Below are 18,392 nucleotides of genomic sequence, written 5' to 3'. Positions count from 1 at the left end.
ACTGACGCTCCATACTTAAAAAGACCCTAACCTGACCCAAACATGACCTTTTATCATCAGACCTAAGATATTTGGAAACTACTGGCAGTATTCTCTCTTCACCTCAGTGGTTTTATAAGACAACTATTGCTTGTACTGAGGAACAAAGAGACATACTTTAAATTCAAATAATGCCTAAACCTATTAAACTGTGATGTCAAATGCGCCATGCAACATTTGTGCTACAGACATACTGTAAACTATAACTTGCTTGTTAAAGAGATGTCACATTTGTACTAATGCAATTTGAAACAAATGATACATATTTCACAGGCCAACAAATCCCTAAATTTACAATAAAACAAGAGCTTAGACATATTTAAAGATCAGAATATCATATAGACACGAGGCTCTTTTGCCTTGCCAACCATACAGAACACCCTATCCACCACCTAGCAAGACCCGAGAAACCACCATGAATACCTTAGCAACCACCCCTAACATCACTTCTATCATCTAGTAATATGAAAATCTGTTATTACTTTTCTTGTTTTTTAAAGTCTGAGGTTAAGATATTTCAAATATGAAAGCTAGCCATCAAAGACACATTAAGGTCAACTGAAGTAAAAAATGTATTCTCCCCTCATCCGAATATCATTTAAAATCAAACAGCTGGTCTACAGCCACGATTTAGAAGTGATTTATACCCAAGACGTTACCTTATAGCAGATGAATGTGAAGTTGGCTGAGGTCAATATGGCCTAATGTTCAATGTGATGTTATTGTTTGAAAATTTAGAGAATGTACTGTGGCCGTGGCTGAGTTTGAACAAACGTTAGGCACGATTTTCTGTTGTAATTATGATATAAATCAGACCTTTATAGATGAGGCCTTTTTAAAGTTTCTGAGCATGTATTTGCAGAAATGTTTAAAGGCTTAATGGTGCTAAATTAGAACAGAACAAAACACAACTGTGACACATCCATATTTGACTTACCGTGAATTCTTTTATCAGCTATTTACTATCAACATAGTCTCGCGTAGCCAACTTATCGCCGCTTTCTTTGGCCAAGGCCCGCCCAAGAGGCCATGTGACAGGTAAAGCAACCAATCACGTTTCGTTTTGTGTCCCGTCATGTTTAGAGGCGTGGAAATGTTCCCGCAGTAACAGACCGGTGTACATTCACGAACGTGTCAAAAGTTAACGGCAACAAAATGATTATACGTTTATGCAGTGAACCTCGCATACTTTTAAGAAGTAAGCGTTTAGTCGATCGTGATGAATTCTTATAGCAACAGTTGTAAACACGACAAGCATACTTGTTAGATCAGGCGGCTTCGTGTTGTTTCCAGGCAGACCGTTTAAGAACGCAAAACGCACATCTCCCGGAAATCCTGTGAAATTCAACCAATCAGATGACGACTTCGAACGTGCTGAAGTGTTTCCAGAAAAGTGTGCCTTATGCATCAGACGTTTAGCCAACGGTCCGTGGGCAATACATTTTATATTTTAAAAAGTTTTATATATATTACTGTTTATATATTATATAGCATATTTAAAAAACTTTTTAAAATATAAAATGTATGTTTATTTGCAAACAGTTAGGTTTTATGCTTAAGTTATGCCATTAAAACAGCCACATCTGCTTACGGACACAATGCTTCGTTGTCACGGGTACATGCCAGCTGAAGATAATGAGGAAATTACATTGCTCCCTTTGCAAAGTGCATTCCAAACGTCTACATAAGGTCACGCAAATGCCCTGTTCACTCCAAAGTCTAAACTCCAAGGGCTCTGCCCTTCGAAGGGAGTAGGGCATAGGAATGATGACTATATTTGGAATGTTACTCGTGACGGTTCGGTACGAATACACATACCGTTACACCCCTAATATATAACCTTATATTTTTCTGTATATTCCAATATATTTTTGTGTCATAAGAAAATGCACCCTCTAAGCAATTGTAGCAAATGGTCAAGCTGCCCTTTTATATACATGAAAGTAAATGGTGACTACAGCTATCTCTGGTTCCAGTCCAATTTCACTGTAGCAGCTTCAATATTCTGCTTTGTGTTCCACATTATTTTTTTATTTTTTATTTATCCTTTATTTTACCAGGATAGTCCCATTGAGATACAAAATCTCTTCTTCCAGGGAGTCCTGGCCAAAATGGCAGCACAGAAAGTATCACAATAAAACAATTTCAAAAACATAAAACAAACAAAATCATTTGCCCTCCATCCAGATGATTACAAATATGTAATTTACTTATAGCAAGTACATGTTTCCTTCAGAGTAGACCATAAAAGGTTTTTTTAAATATTTACAGAAGGGAGTGTTTCCAGCATAATAATACTCTGCAACTCGTTCCATAACGAAGGAGCAAAAAAAGAGAAGGCAGTTTTGCCTAACTCAGAATGTACTCTTGGAACATTTAAGAGAAGTTTAGCAGAGGATCTGGTACTGTAAATACAAGTATAAAAAGATAAAAGACTGCAGATATAAGTAGGTAATTTTCCCAACAATGCCTTAACAATAAACAGCAACATGTGCACTTTCCTTCTTTGAAACAAAGAGGACCATCCCACCAGTTCATACAATATACAGTGATGGGTGCGTGAAGAGACACTCGTCACAAAGCGTAATGCAGCATGGTATACATAGTCCAACTTCTTAAGTGAAGATAAACTTGCATGCATATAGATCACATCGCCATAATCTAATACAGAAAGGAAACAACTCTGTATAATTCTCTTTCTTGCTTTAAAAGGAAAACACTTCTTTAAACGGAAAAGAAAACCCAACTTTAATCTAAGTTTTTTTTAAAGTTTTTCAATATGTATCTGAAATCCTAGTTTGTCATCCAACCATATGCCCAAGTATTTATAACAATTTACTCTTTCAATAGATTCTCCTTGTAAAGTTAAAATAGGATGATCTGTTTGAGTACGACAACGAGTAAAAAGCATGTATTTAGTTTTATTTGAGTTTAAAACCAGTTTTAAGTTGGATAATGATAATTGCAATAACTGGAAGGATTGTTGCAAGAGCTCAATGGCTTGATTCACCGAATGTGCTACTGTGTATATAATTGTGTCATCAGCATATAAATGAATTCTAGCTGAGGTTATCCCACAACCAAGGTCATTAATATAAATAGAAAATAAAACTGGGGCTAAAATCGAACCCTGTGGAACACCTTTTATTGTTTTTAATTCATTTGAAATAAAATTTTCGACTGAGACACAGAGTTCTTTCTGTTAGATAATTATTGAACCAATTTAGAGTCATTTCACTAAAACCTATACAACTTAATCTCTGTAATAAAAGTTTATGATCTACAGAGTCAAATGCTTTAGAAAGATCTACAAATAATGCTGCGCAATGTTGTTTACTATCTAGGTATTTAACAATATCATTTGTAACCAGCATAGCTGCTGTAATAGTACTATGACCTGATCTAAAGCCTGACTGAAAATCATTTAATATTTTATTTTCAGTTAAAAACTGTTTCACTTGATCATTGACAAAAGATTCAAATACTTTTGCCAACACAGACAACCTACTAATTGGCCGATAATTATCCAAAACTGCTGGGTCACCAGCTTTTAACAAAAGAAAAACTGACGCGGATTTCCATGCACGAGGAATGACATTTGAGATTAAACTCAAGTTAAAAATAGATGTAATGGGCTCTGTTATAAGATCTGCAGAAATTTTTAGAAAATAAGGTCGTATTTTATCAGGCCCTGGTGATTTTTTAATATCACATTAGAAAGAAAGTTATAGCATTTTGTAACTAACATTGGGGTGACATAATAAAAGTAAATGCATCCAATTTTTGCGTGACCTATCCCTTCAAAAAACATAAGGTCTGTACTGGCCTGCAAAACCGCTGTAACTCATCTCAGTGTTAAATATCAGCTTGTAAATAAAAAAAAAACAGTTTATAACGCTGCTGCCAGATTATGTAAACAGAAAGATAGCAAAAAACTAAAGGGTCATGACTACTCGTGCCGGCCTCACATGACGCACTGAAGAGCACATGATACAGTAGATAGTAAAAACAATCTTGTATTTCATAAATAAAAATAATAATTTCTTAAGGGATAAAATACCTTACATTTCTGTTGGCTAACCAAAAAACGAAATAAACCATCCACGGTCAAATCAACTGGGGTCTCATGCCTGATCCACATCAATGACAACATTGTTTTATTTGTAAAGGGTGTTGTCTTGTGTTACCTGGCTCGAGTTCACACATGTGGTCTAAACCAGTTCAATTTTGGACAGTGTGAATTCAGATGAGGATTGATAAACATGACACAATGCTCGAAAAAGTGGCTGAGCCAAGTTAACACACAGCTGGCTGCGATTGAATCCTAATTGAAGTGCACAGAGGGGCGGTCACACTAGACTTTCTATTGTATTCACTTTTGTTTATGTGAATATGAAACTGGGAGAGCAAATGGGTATACGTATAAGGATTTTCGTCATGCTAATTTTAAAACACAAATAAATAATAATATCTTTCGCAGTTATTTAAACATTAAGAATGTGGTGTACACATAAACAGGTAGTTGATGAATAAATCGTATGGTGTGACATAGCAAAATTTAGAAAACAAATAGGACAAATTTGCATATTAGTCTGTCAACTACCCAAATGCAAATAAAAAAATGTATTAAGTGATTTTAGTAATTTTCATCTATGAATTGGCGGTGCAACCGTGATTTGTCTTAAAATGAAATCATTTCCTTGACATGCTTAACATTTTTTGTCATTCTATCTGTTAAGAAACAAAGTAGTTTTGGCAAGTAATCATCTCATCTTTTTGCTCTATAATTTAATCTTCTTAAATTAACAAAATTAACAAACACATTTTTCCAGAAAATCGCATTCAACTGATATAAATGTTTTAAAAATACCATTCACTTAAGCATACTGTATAAGATATTCATATTTCAGCCATAAAAACCTGTACATTAGTACAAAAATTAAATGCAATTATTGATATTATTGGTCGCACCACAAGTGGTCCTTATACATCATTGACCCGAATATATATGGAGAGAAAGCGTGTCTGGCTTTTGTTGACCAGTGAATTTGTATGGCAAACCTCCTGTAACGTATTTACAGTATTAAGAATATAAACTTCAAAGTTTACATTATTTATTATTGACCAAAATCAGGAAACCTAAAACCTGACATCATACCCTGCTGCATATTAGCAGAGTGTGAGTTATTTTCACATGTTTAAAGCAAAGTGTGACATCAACTTTATACAATTAACCAAAATTATTTAATTCCTCTGTCGAACATGAAAACATCTGCTTGTCTCTACACAAAATAACAGTCCACAACTGGAAATAAGACACAAAACCAGACTTAGATTCGCTAAACCGATGTATTGAATGATCAGATGAGAACGCAGAGTGATGGCAAGAATTTCAGAAACTCTACTCTCGACACGAGCTCAACATCACTGCACAGAACCTGAGATACCCACAGAATCAAGTTTCAAAAGTCTCTCGCCCGACCGTCTGGCGACCAGTCAAACACTCCCTGGCTTCATCTTCCAGGTTTATTTTTTCACAAGGTGTTGGTTTGGTTAGACCGGAATGACAATAATAAAGAAATCAGTACAGTAACTGGATCACCAGAGCTTCTTCCAAAGATGCTAAGCTTCCGACAGCTCTTCCAATTTATGTATATCATGACTTGATTGTCTAACTCTAATTTCCCTTATTCCATCTTCTCCGAGATCTCACATTTTCCACAGGCAGCAGAAATCTCTCTCTTTTACTCATTTTTTCTCGCCGAACCATGGAAGCTGAGAAACACCCAAAGCTCCAAGCTCTCTCCATTAAGATTATTGCAGATCGGTCTTTACGAGATTTTATAGGAGCACCCTAAAACATCTGGAGCATTCCTCAGCGGATCCAGATGATATTCAGTACACAGCCTTGCTATAAACTCAAATTGTTTGCCTACACATCAATGTTCTTCCAAATCTCTCAGAAAGAAGAAATTGATCCAAAAGACCCTTGTGGGACTTTGAGGGAATGTCTAAATCTCGCAGAGGACAAACATGGAGCTCATAAATTGTCGCTGTTGATGGATTCCCAGACTATATGTTACAATGTTCATGTACCGTGAAACATGCTCCCAAACGCAACAGATTTTTTTTAAAAGTTAGGAGATCTTTGATATTTATCCTAGCATCTAGCGTTCCCAATCTTTTTTCAATTCATGTGCAGAGACCTTTGGACTGAATGAGTTCTCCAGAGGTGATCATGTCAGAGACATTATTCAAATCTACACCTGGGATTCTACTCATAAAGCCACGAGTGAAGATGTCTGGTTTAGGATCATGCTAGCTTTGGTTTATGTCCTATTGAAAACAATGAGGCCAAAACCACAAGTCTGCTTGAAAACAATGTTCTGTTCTGTACTTTAGTCAATTTAAAGTACTTTTATTTTTCAATAAACCTTTACAAAACGCCCTATTGGAATCAATGTGGTTTTTTGGAAGGCAATCGTGCAGTTTTAACTAAAATGTGCTAGTAAAATGGGAAAAATTGAAAGCATAATCTCAAATAAATGTTTTAAATAGGTGAGGAGGTGACACATAGACTTCTTCGATCCATAGGAGGTACTTAAAGGAATAGTTTACACATTTATTCACCTCATGTTGTTTAAACCTGTATGTACAGTATGTGTGTTCTGTGTAACACAAAATAATATATTTTGAGAAATGTCTCAGTGGTTTTGTGTCCACAATGAAAGTCAATGGGGGCCAATGTTGTTTGGTTACCAACATTCTTAAAAAAATCTTCTTTTGTGATCTGCAGATGAAAGACAGTCATAAAGGTTTGGGATGACATGAGGATGAATACATGTTGAAAGAATTTTCATTTTTGGTTGAACTATTCAAGCAAAAATATTATATAGCATATTATCATGGGGCATTATCTTGAGTCACTACGATACAATACATGCCTGGAATTAGTTTTACTGTACAGTATATTTTATGTAAAAGTTATGTAAAATTTTGTTTAAATCTACCCACACATACAAGAATTTACTAGTGCTACAAATGTAAAGAGCAACAGCTTTGTGTTTGCTCAATTTGCTATACTAGGAATGGACAGTAGCGTTATTAAGGCAAGGCTAAGCAAAGGGTCAATTTGTCTTTTCCACACAGACAGTGTCTGCTTAGGTTCATATTAATGTCAACCATAACACGTGGCTTTCTTCAGAGCTGGAGAGCAACACGAGAATGTACTGGAGTCTGAGTCTGGAGTTTTTCCGACATGGCAAAATCCACACTGACACCAGTTATGGCATAACTACCAAAGCATCCAACTGTTTCTTTCCAGCACACAGTAAATGGATGAGTACACAAAGGATAATGCTGGAAAGACCAGACGAAAATACAGAATGACAAATTAGGGGGAAAACATGAATTGGAAGGAAGGAAAAAACTGGAAAGCAACTACAGTAATGGTTATATTAACAAAGAATGACTAACAGTGAAGAACACAACAAAAACCAGACCTTCATATTCAACAGGACACGTTCAGAGCCACTGGTATCTTACACCAAGAGCCACTAGATGCCATGTGGGCTGACACATCACACATCTCCTTACTCGACTGTATTTAATGTTTGCTACAGCAGATCAGAGGACAGATCACTCTTGACATCTGATCTGAGACCAGCTCAGCCATTTCTGTTAGATGATCAAAGTGACGGAAACATTATGCTTGAGTTAGCACTTTGACTTCCAAGATGATGTTGTCTAAGATTATGTTTCAGGTACATAATATAAGCCTAAAATAGTACTCTGATTTTATTTACCCCCCCCAAAAAAAACATTTAGAAAATGCCCCATTAATAATACATCATGATTCAATGTTGTTATTATTTTTTTTTATTTTAGTACTATTTTCAAATTGAGTCTGGGGGGTCTAGGGGAATCCCCCCCAGATTCTGTACAGCTGACAAACAAAAAATAAAACATTAAATACTTATTATTTGTATAATCTAGTAATTTATGATCAATTTAGTCACAGAAAAAAGGATAAATTATGCATAAAATGAATTAGCCTAGTACGTGGCCTGTTTACTTTTTAATTTAATTTAATTATGTGTATGTATGTATGTTGTTTAGTTCAAGTTACATTTTGTCTAGTTTTAGTTAGGGAAGTTTTGTTTTAGTAATTTAAGATATGGACTGTTACATTAAGTTTAGTTTTCCTTTTAAGGAAAGATTTTAGTTGCACTTTTAGTTTTAGTAATTTCCGTTAAATTGAGGACTATTGAAGAAGTTGAGGAAATTTCCAGGACTATTTAGAAAATTTTTCCTCCTAAACATTCAGGCCAAGTTTTCATCTGAGTTTTATTTTTATTTTCAGGGAACAATAACAACCATGACACAGCTGTTTACAGCACTTGAAACCTAACGTATGGCTTTGAAAGCCTCCAAAACTTGGCAACATTTACAGAACTGAAACATCACTTTTGGAATATACAACATCAATTACAACCAAATTGAGATTTGGTAACAGTTGTTAACTCTTCTCTTCAGACCACATTTACATTTATACAAACGAGAGGGTTTTGGCTGAAGTGTTTTATCCACGTTATAGCCTCCAAATTTGATCAAAATTTCATATAAACATATATTGGGGTTTTCAGTGTCTATATGATTTTAAAATATAATTGAATCTTGGATTTTCCACCACTGGTTATAAACATTATGCAGTTCTACAACATAACTAATTTAAAAATATGATTAAGGTATACAGGTCCTGGTCATATAATTAGAATATCATCAAAAAGTTGATTTATTTCACTAATTCCATTCAAAAAGTGAAACTTGTATATTACAGTATATTAAATGTATAACCTTTTTGCCAATAAATGAACAAAATACCAGGTGCCAATTGATCAGTAAACATCCTCAATTTTATATATTGTCGTAAAATCAGACCCAATCCCCAAATCATTTCAGTAAGCTGAGAAAGCTAGTATCATTAAACACACAACACAATAGACCTTCACAAGTCAATGAAATTAATTGATGTTGTGCTATCTGATGTAAGTGGTCCCATATTTAAATGCAGATAAATAAAAAATAAAAACATCTAATTTCTTTGAGACAGAGTTAAAAACAAAAGTTGAGGGACAAAAAACCCCTCAATCTGTCCTACAGCACCAGACCTGATGACGAGCATTTCTTAAGCAAGGGAAGTGATCTCATCAAGAGAGGACATGATGTCATAACAGAACAATTTCCCTCCTGCTATTTCTTAATCAGGAACATCAGGAAGTAGTCTTATAATTAAAGAAAGACCAATCTAAAAGGGAAGTGCCTTGATTGGAGTATGATGTTAACCGTTCTTACCTTGAAATGTCAAGAAGACTCGCGGCTGTGGTGGAGAAAGACCATAGATGCAGGTAACAAACAGGAGGAGGGTAGAGAACAACTGCACGGCCTTCCCCAGCGGCCGAACCCACATCGCTCTTGACCTCCCCATGACTGCTGAGGGTCAACTCAGGGCAGCCCACCTGCGATGAGATGGTGAGAAAAAAAGACAAAACCCTAATTTTGAATAAGCTCAAGAATATAAAGTATAATGTGAAGTTTGCACTTTTGATGCACTTTACATGTTAAATGGATAGTTCACCAAAAAAGTATTTATATTTATCCTCATGTCATTCCAAACCTCTATGACTTTCTTTCTTCGGCAGAACACAAAAGATATTTAGAAGAACGCTGGTAGTGGACTTCCATTGACTTCCACTGTATGGACACAAATCCCATCGAGACATTTCTCAAAATATCCCTTTTAAATGAACTCCTGTACGTGTTTTAGTTAATAAGTCCAAGGAAACTGGCATGAAACGGATCTACAGCTACTGCACAATATCAGCATGGCTCTATAAACAATGGCCCATGTCCATCCTGAGTCATTCATTTACCTTCACAAAGTGAAGTCTTGTACAAATCAAATAGGAATGTCCGAGTATAGACAATTCTCAACACATTCAAAGAAACACCCTTGTTTTGTCTAACAAAAGAACGAACGTCCGCTCTTCTGTTTCTCTCCTTTCTAGTCTATTATGGGACAACACAAGTTCAATAATACATGTAGAGAACTTTGATTTCCTGTGGTGGAACTTTTGCTCTGTGCTCCAGGGATAACAGAGAGGCTTCTCCGACCGCAACTCTCTTGGAAAACAACAATACATGCAGTTCATAATTATATATTAATAATACTTGTCTTGTAGGAGGGAGAGCAGCAGGACAGCAGAGGAGTGCTGGTGAATAGCGAGTTCTCTCTGCTCATGTCTTATACATGAATCATGTGAAAGATTGATGTGAACGTTGTAGAAGACCTCTACAACGGATGTCTGACTCCATAAGTTATGAGTTTCACTTCATAGGGTGTGTTCACATTCAGCAGACATGCATGAATACCTAAAAAAAAAACACTCGCGTTGTTAGTTCAAAGTAGACCTGAAAAGTACTGAGTATGTGAACTTGATCACTTCTACTGATACATACAGTTCACACATAGACAAGTTTTTATTGAGGCTAAGACGGTAGAGCACTGCATTAGTATGGGAACACACATGCTGATATGCACACCTCAAATGCACTTTAAGTGGCTTTGGATAAAAGCGTCTGAAAATCCATAAATGTTGAACAAACATGATTTCAAGGACTTGCCTTTAGGGGGCACTACAGCGGGCCTTCAAGTCCCTGATGTACTGTAAGTACATAGCGAACCAATGGGTTTTGTCATTGCAAACCAACTGAATAGTACATTTCGTCAAAACTAGGCCAACTTTAAGTTTGCTTTGCTTACTAGCGTGGACTTTTAAATTCTAACACAATTGGCCCAAATAATGATGCACTCTAACAGGTGGCCTAAGACTTTGATGAAAAATCACTCTACCTCAAATCACCCACAGCGGTGTAAATAGTGTCCAAATGTTCGCAAACAGTATGCAGATGCTCAGCTGTTTCAAACTATTTGAGAGTTCCAGTTTAAAACCTCTTTCTGTAAAAAAAGCAGAATGAGGAAGTTCACCGTAAATATAGACGGTTTCATCTTAACGGCATAAACAAACGTTACTGCGCATGCGCACTTTTGTGACCCCAACTGAACTTCCGGTACAAATTCACAAACAATAGAGTGCCTGTAGATTATTTCTGATAACAAGCAAAAGAAACCGAGAAGAACCGTTACTTGGCTAAACTTTTTTTTTTTTAATTTAGACGATACCAAGCTCAACCGCTAGATGTCAATGTACCATACGGTTTCTTTAAATGCGACCAAACTAAAGAACTTAATACAATTATTATACAATAAAATAATAATATAAATAAATATTAACATAAACTAAATAAAATAAAATAGTTGCAATATTAAACCGGAAGTTAACTGGGGGTCAAGCGCGCGCGTGTCCGATGAAACGGTCTATATTGGGCCTTAACGGTCAGTTTTCTTTTCCATGTCAATTACCGTCATGTTGCAGCAGTTTGAAGAAAATATTGCTTAGCAAAGCTCTTTTTTGCTTTATAGACTTCCAGTGTTAGTGCTGTAAACATGATTTTGAGGGATGAGTCAAATTACTGTTTGTGGTTCGAAAACAATAATGATCAATTAGTGAATCTTGCTCAACAAGTTAACCGATGTGTACACTGGCACCGAAGAATCAATTCAATACCACTCAAGACTCCAGAGATCTGTTGTCTTCGGAATGGCCAACAGTTGAAAGCACAACCAATAAAGTCAAAATATTTATGCACAATTAATTGGAAAAAGTAAAGTTCTCAAGTACATCAGGTCAAAACCCTTTGTTAACTTAACCTCGGTCTAACCACAATGAAAGCATGCTAACTGCATTTCAAATCAGTATGTGATATAATAGCGATGTAATTAAACCTTGTTTGATGCTCATGTTTGTGTTACTCAGCCGGAATTTTGGGGGACTAGTGGACCCATAGCATTAATTTAGTTTCAAATCAATACAGGCCAAAATGTCCAAGACATGGCCGTTGGCATATTGCGCAGATTACATCATTTTGACCCAGAGTCTACGCAATAGTGAGCGCGAGGTGGAGCTGCGGTATCAACGTCCCACCCATGATCCCTGTTTTGTTCGTTTACATGGAGAGTGCAGGGTTTATGACCTATATTCCATCCAGCCACTAGGGCGCGATCAAATTGCTTTGGCTTCACTTTTCAGGATGTGTGCGGCACACCTCCCACCTTCTTACAAGGATTTCCTTCTACCTGGTATTTTTCCTCTTTAGCATAAAGTTTAACCTTTCTAAACTACTATTAGTGTAAAGTATACCTTAACCTATGTCCCACAATTTCCCACATTAACCTCTCGCTCAGGTCTACAGAGAATAATTTGTAACCATTTACTCATCTCCACTTATTTTGTGCCAGTTATAACATTATAGCTAGCTATAACATTCGAAGATAACTCTACCACCCCCTAGAGCACTGAGGTGTGTTACTGGCAAAGTAATGAAAATACATACAATGTTACGCAAGCTAAAGCCCTGGCCAAGCATTCCTAACTGGTTTTGTACACACACACATTTTTATGGACATAGCGTAATAAATTGAAAATGTTTTTGTGATAGGTTGAACAGAAAGTGTTCAGAGTGCCCACATTGTTTTGTACTTGAGTAACTATATACAAGTGCGCATTTGTGTATATACAGTATGTGTGTGTGTGTTTGAGCATATGATAAACTGCAGAAGGCTGAAATGTCTTTGGCAGAGAATACAGGAGATAGAGAAGCTCTTAGCTGGCTGGAGGCTAGTTCTCTGGACAATAACGGCTATCAGCCGTCAGCTGCTAAAATCATCACCGGTCATCACAGAATCATCACTGGACCGACACGGTGAGTCCTCTGATGATCGGCCTCGTCAATGACACATAAACCACCATCTGTTTCATACAAGTCTATTATCGCCTTTCATACTAACACAAGCAAAATTGTGTATGCTACATTAACATATTTGCATGCATAATGATTTTTTTTCTTAGAGTCATTGCTAACAAAATGCTCTACCAATTGAGCAACAAACCTAAACTCTTAAAGGTCCAGTGTATGAAGTTAAGAGGCAACTAGTGGTGAAGTTTAGCGGCGTCCAGTGGTGAAGTTGCAACTTGCAACCAACGGCTCACCCCACCCCTCCCTTTCGGAGCACTACGGAGGCTGACACAGCACTAAGTTGTTGTCACGTTTTCGCTTCTATGCTGAAGAAGATAAATGTATTTACGAAACAAGCTCTGTAGAGAAGTTTGTGCGTTTAGGGCTACTGTAGAAACAACATGCAAGGGGAGCTAAAATAGCTCATTCTAAGGTAAGAAAATCATAACGCCTCATTGTGTAAGATCTTATACACATCTGAAGACATAGTTTTGTATATTATATTACATTTCTGTCAATAGATAGAAAAAAACTTGTAACAGTGTCAAACACACACAACATGAAGTTCTAAACAAGTAAAAAATTTAGAGCTCAGCTCAAAAATTTCTAGTGACTGGTTACATCTAAATGTTTTAATTGACTCAGATGAGGTTTCATAAATTTACCACTCAACAGCTTCTTTTCAACAGGCGTTGATAAAATTTACAAAACTTCACCTAAGCCAATTGAACATTTTTCAACAGAAAAGTAATGCTGGGTTCACACCAAACACGAACAATCGCTTTCCGAGCTCTTTATTACTTGCGGGAAAAGTTCGTTATTTTCGCGTGAGTGACGCGATTTGACAAATATGTTCAACCTTCGCAGAAGACGAGATTGAAGCGTGTTCGAGGAAATCGCGCCGCCCGATTCGTGTCATTTGCACCACCTACCGCGAGTTCGTGTCTATACGCGTCTTTGCATTGAATTTGTATGTAATTTGCTCGCGCAAAACGCTTACTTCGCGTTTGGTGTGAACCCGTGTTAGAGTTTAAAGAGACTGAACTTTTTTTACAGTGTTCATTTTAACCTGACTGAGTAAGGAAATATAAACCGCCGCTTACTTCACTCTTGAGACATTCCTCCTGGCATCCCTCCTCAACCCCAGCTCTACATTACAACAAGTCATTACTAATCCGGAAGTGAGACTTGGGGACGGGGTACTTTGAGCAAGCTAAAGATGTTTACCTTCATCTCCATTCAGGATTACATTAACATTTGAACTACTGAAACGCTAGAATTGCACCATAAATGTATGCATGGGCAAGTCCCATTCACATTTTCCTCACTTCTAGCTAAAGGCTGACACAGTATCCTCAAAGCACATTCCATTGAATATTACTATATTACTAAAAAAAATGTTTTTGATTGACATTTTAATTTCTGGACTGCAATACATACGCATCTTAACATCAAGCTTATCGTCTTGTGTTTGTCATGGCTATCTGCTTAATAAATTGACCATCTTCCTCTTTATGGAACTGTCAGTCAGAAGCAATTATTGCTGCTCACAGAAAACATAACAGGTCCAACTAAGAACTGGCTCACCTGAGATGGATTAAACAGATGGAAGGAAGTAAAAAGTATTTTCGAGATGTTTTCAAACAGATAAGAATAATCAGATTTGGATGATATTGGAACTGGGTTTTTTGGTAGATGCTTTTATCCAAAGTGGCTTACAGTGCATTCAATGTATAGATTTTCTTATATGTTTCCTATTTATATGTTTTGACCATTCTGTTGTCCGTCAGGGGAAGATTGCCATTCTGATAATGTTAGAAAGTTAGAAAATGAAAAGCACAGCTCTTTTTAGCCAAATACATTATTTGAAGCATCATGTCCATATCAAAAATGGTGCTGGACAAGTGTTTGATACAGAGGGTATGTAGATATTGTACATAATCTCAGCCCTGACTCTAAGGAATAAAGTATTGACTGCTAAACTAAGGTTTATTTGCTTGTTTAACTCAGACCTGCAAACTAGGAAGAGGTGAAAAAGGTGACACAATACAGTACAGTTTAAATCCCCGTGGGGTGTGGGGGCATTCTCCCCCATAAGAAAGTTTTTGTTATGCATTTAATTATGCAGTAATTTATGCATTCTGGCACACTCTGACAAGAAAAAAAAGACAATATTTTCTTCAACTAACTTTGTCACACCAGCCACAATTTGCTGGTCAACATGTATTGGCCTGCACAAGTTTTTCAATGACATACTGTAGCAGCAGCTAATCACATGACGTATGACCAATGTGAAGCTCATACGCAAATATTAAACACCCAATTGTTATTTTGCGACTTTTAAATACATCTTAAGAAAAATTGGTTTACTACTTTTGCATATCTAGCAAACAATATTGATGTTAACACATAACCATGGTCAGCTCAATTATTCATTAAATCATTCCTTAAGTGCCCTATTCACTTAGCAGGGCATAGCTCCTGATGTGGGATTTCTGAAGGGAGATTGGCAATTGGTTATTTCATCAAATAGCCGTTTGGATCACACTTGGCAAACTGAGTATCTTATCCGAGACGACACTTCGTGTTGCATCCCCTTCAGTGCCTTTCAAGGGCGCAAACATTATGTTTGGACCGTGCGTCAACCTTCCGGTCTCTTTCGTGAAACCAACACAGCAGAATCTCATTGAGCATGTTTAAAACATGTTTACAGCCTGGTACAAAAAGTGATTTTGGTCTATATAGATAAGTTTGCCCTTTTAGACAACTGTGAGGGGGTGAATTTTTTATAACTCATCCATTTCAATTATATTAAGCATTAAAATTCTGCCTAATTAAGGGCGTGGCCACTTGAGTGACAGGTAGTTTCACCAACCAGGCACCTCAGCTCCACCCACGTCCCGCCTTTTTGTCCATTTTCGATTATCCGGGAGCGTCGGGCGGTGACATGGTGCCAAGATGGTGACGACCAGGTCTGCCCATTTTAGGCTTCAAAATTGCTTTTCACAAACCTACAGGGGAGGTCACGGACACTGTGTCCATGTTTTATACAGTCTATGTTCCTGACGCATCCGCAGACCGATTGCCTGACGCTATGATGTTGCCTGTTTCTGTGTTTTGAATTTTCAGAAAAAGCACCAGGTCTACATTTTATAATTCACAACCCCCCAGCCCCCCCCCCTCCAAAAAAAACCTCTTAGGATCTATTCTACACGATTCACAAGAATGGCAAATTTTGATTTAAAACTGTGATTTCAAAGACTACACTTAAATAACATATTAGATATCTATGAACAAAATATTCCAGTACTTCACTTTTATACATTGCATAATTTATTGGAAACAAAATAATGTGACAAATGGTCAACAATGCAAAAAACTGTAATAGTACATTTTTACATATAATGTATAATAAATGTAATTTTACGGTGTTTTTTTACAGACTTTTCACATAATGTTCAAATACGGTAAAAAAAAAACTTTACAATAAATTTACAGGCAAAGACTGCAAATTTACAAGAAAAAGATTAAAAGCGTGTAATTTTAAAAGTAAAAAACTGTCTGCCCCATCTGCCAGGAAATTTCTTTTTTTACAGGATTTTTTTACAATGAATGAAATCTTGAATATTTGGTCTGTAGAGATCTATTACATGGTTTAAGTGTGTTCCTTACATTGACACAAACAGAAAGTGATTTTATAACTGAGAGAAAAGAAACCTACTTTCATTTTTCTTGTGTGGATATTTTTTTGGTTACTGAGGAATGCCCATCCCATTAGTCCCCTCACCACACCCTGTCATTCACCAACTCTCATACGCACATTAACATTCCCCGGCAGGCACATACTCATTTTGCGACGATAGAAAACCCATTTAAATATGACATTTTACATTTCACCAAATCCCAAACGCTATCTTTAGAGCAGAGTTATAAAATAATAACATCACTGTCTCAAACTCCCATGACTCATTCACACTCACTGATGTCCTGCTCCCCAAGACACATGGCATATATTCCCCAAAGCCTTTACCAATAACTATCGCTCTGTCCACACAACATAATTCATATCAGCTGCCCGGATGAGTGATCAGATTGAGAGTAATGTTTGAAAACATGATTATTGTTTACAGACCTCTATGTCTACAATTCAGAACATTGCTTATGTAATACAAAGATGTAACATTGATAATTTACCTCTTTAAATGTTTAACGGCTATCTGTGGAATTCGGTTCACTACAAAAATGCATAAAAAGGAAAAGTAAGATATAATAAATATTAAGCATAAATATGCAGCCAGAAATATTAAATGGATTAAAAAAACTAAACAAATGAAATTGAAAGAAACCGATATTTACCAGATTAAAGTGGTACGTTTTCCAGCTAGACAAGTGCCCAAAACCAGTCGAACCAGCCAAGACTCTCAAACCTTGTTCAAGCCAAACAAAAAATGATTAAAATGAAAAAGTTTAACTTTTTAAAAGCATTTGATCACAATTCCCTAAAATAATAAACTCGATCTCCTTCAAGCAAAACATCTCTGTCAACACAGATCCCAAATAACAACTATGATAGTGTCCGTTTCAAAAACAGTTTTTTAAAATAGACGCTTCTTTCAGCGGCTGACGCATGTATGAGGTCTTATTATTTCCTTGGGTCTCCGGTGGGAGTCTGCACCTGTTCGCCCGGAGAACCCCCTCATCTAAATCTTCCCCTCTCCGCTCACACAGGAGCCCATCTGCCCCATGCAGGACTCACCTTCTGAGGCGTCCTATGCTGTCTTCACAGACCAGGATCAGTCCTGAGAGAGCGGATCGGTACCGTAGCCAGAGACGTACAAATACAGTGTTAACTTCCACAGTGAGAGTAGAGAGAGGTGTTATTCCATCCAGCTGACAGCGGGACAGGGAAGTGAGAGGTTGAGAGAGGTAAAGAGAGAGAGAGTGAGAGTGAGATGGGTGGACTGGTTTCCTATTACACTCTTCTCTTAAGCACCCCTCCTCTTTTCTTTCCCCTCCTCTCTCTCTCTCTCTCTCGCTCTCTCCCTCTTTAACAAATAGCTGAACAGATATTCCAGTACTCGATGTGTCTCTTCACTTGCAGACACAGCAGCAGACGGATTCCAGTGTTAAGATTCTAGGTTTTAAACAATCGCCTCATCAACCAAGACTCATCCTTTACACAGGACATCAAGAACCAACACAGTCCCTAAAACAGGCTAAAATGATCTTGGTATCAAACATTTAAAGGCTAAGTGTGGCACTAACGTCAACAAAAAGAACTGTGTATACTTCAAACATTCCCCGTCTTCCATTGGGTAGACAAACAGATGATACAAATGATGCTGCGTCGTGTTTATTAAGATTCTAAAACAAACAAAACAACGTATTCACAGCATCGCAGAGCCACCGCGGTTTACCACCAGTATGCATCTTAGTTG

At 36.9% G+C, this 18,392-nt stretch overlaps 1 protein-coding gene across 3 annotated transcripts in view; it reads right to left on the bottom strand.

Moving 5' to 3' along the window:
- The window catches only part of sema3c (sema domain, immunoglobulin domain (Ig), short basic domain, secreted, (semaphorin) 3C), a 48,488-nt gene extending 30,524 nt beyond the window's left edge, over nt 1-17,964 (bottom strand). The window contains exons 1-4 of one of the 3 annotated variants that reach the window (XM_057324210.1): nt 17,711-17,964; nt 17,311-17,381; nt 17,149-17,188; nt 9,394-9,557 (exon numbers count right to left, since the gene is read on the bottom strand). In XM_057324210.1, the coding sequence (XP_057180193.1) occupies nt 9,394-9,526 (133 nt within the window). In that variant the 5' untranslated portion in view covers nt 9,527-9,557; nt 17,149-17,188; nt 17,311-17,381; nt 17,711-17,964. The remainder of the gene's footprint in view (nt 1-9,393; nt 9,558-17,148; nt 17,189-17,310; nt 17,382-17,710) is intronic. The other 2 variants (XM_057324211.1, XM_057324212.1) reach the window with 2 other exon arrangements.
- Nucleotides 17,965-18,392: the final 428 nt, after the last annotated feature.

This window comes from Triplophysa rosa, linkage group LG24, assembly GCF_024868665.1.
Source record: "Triplophysa rosa linkage group LG24, Trosa_1v2, whole genome shotgun sequence".
Taxonomy (NCBI): domain Eukaryota; kingdom Metazoa; phylum Chordata; class Actinopteri; order Cypriniformes; family Nemacheilidae; genus Triplophysa; species Triplophysa rosa.
Note: the sequence above shows the minus strand (reverse complement) of the source record. Positions and strands in the feature narration are given on the sequence as shown.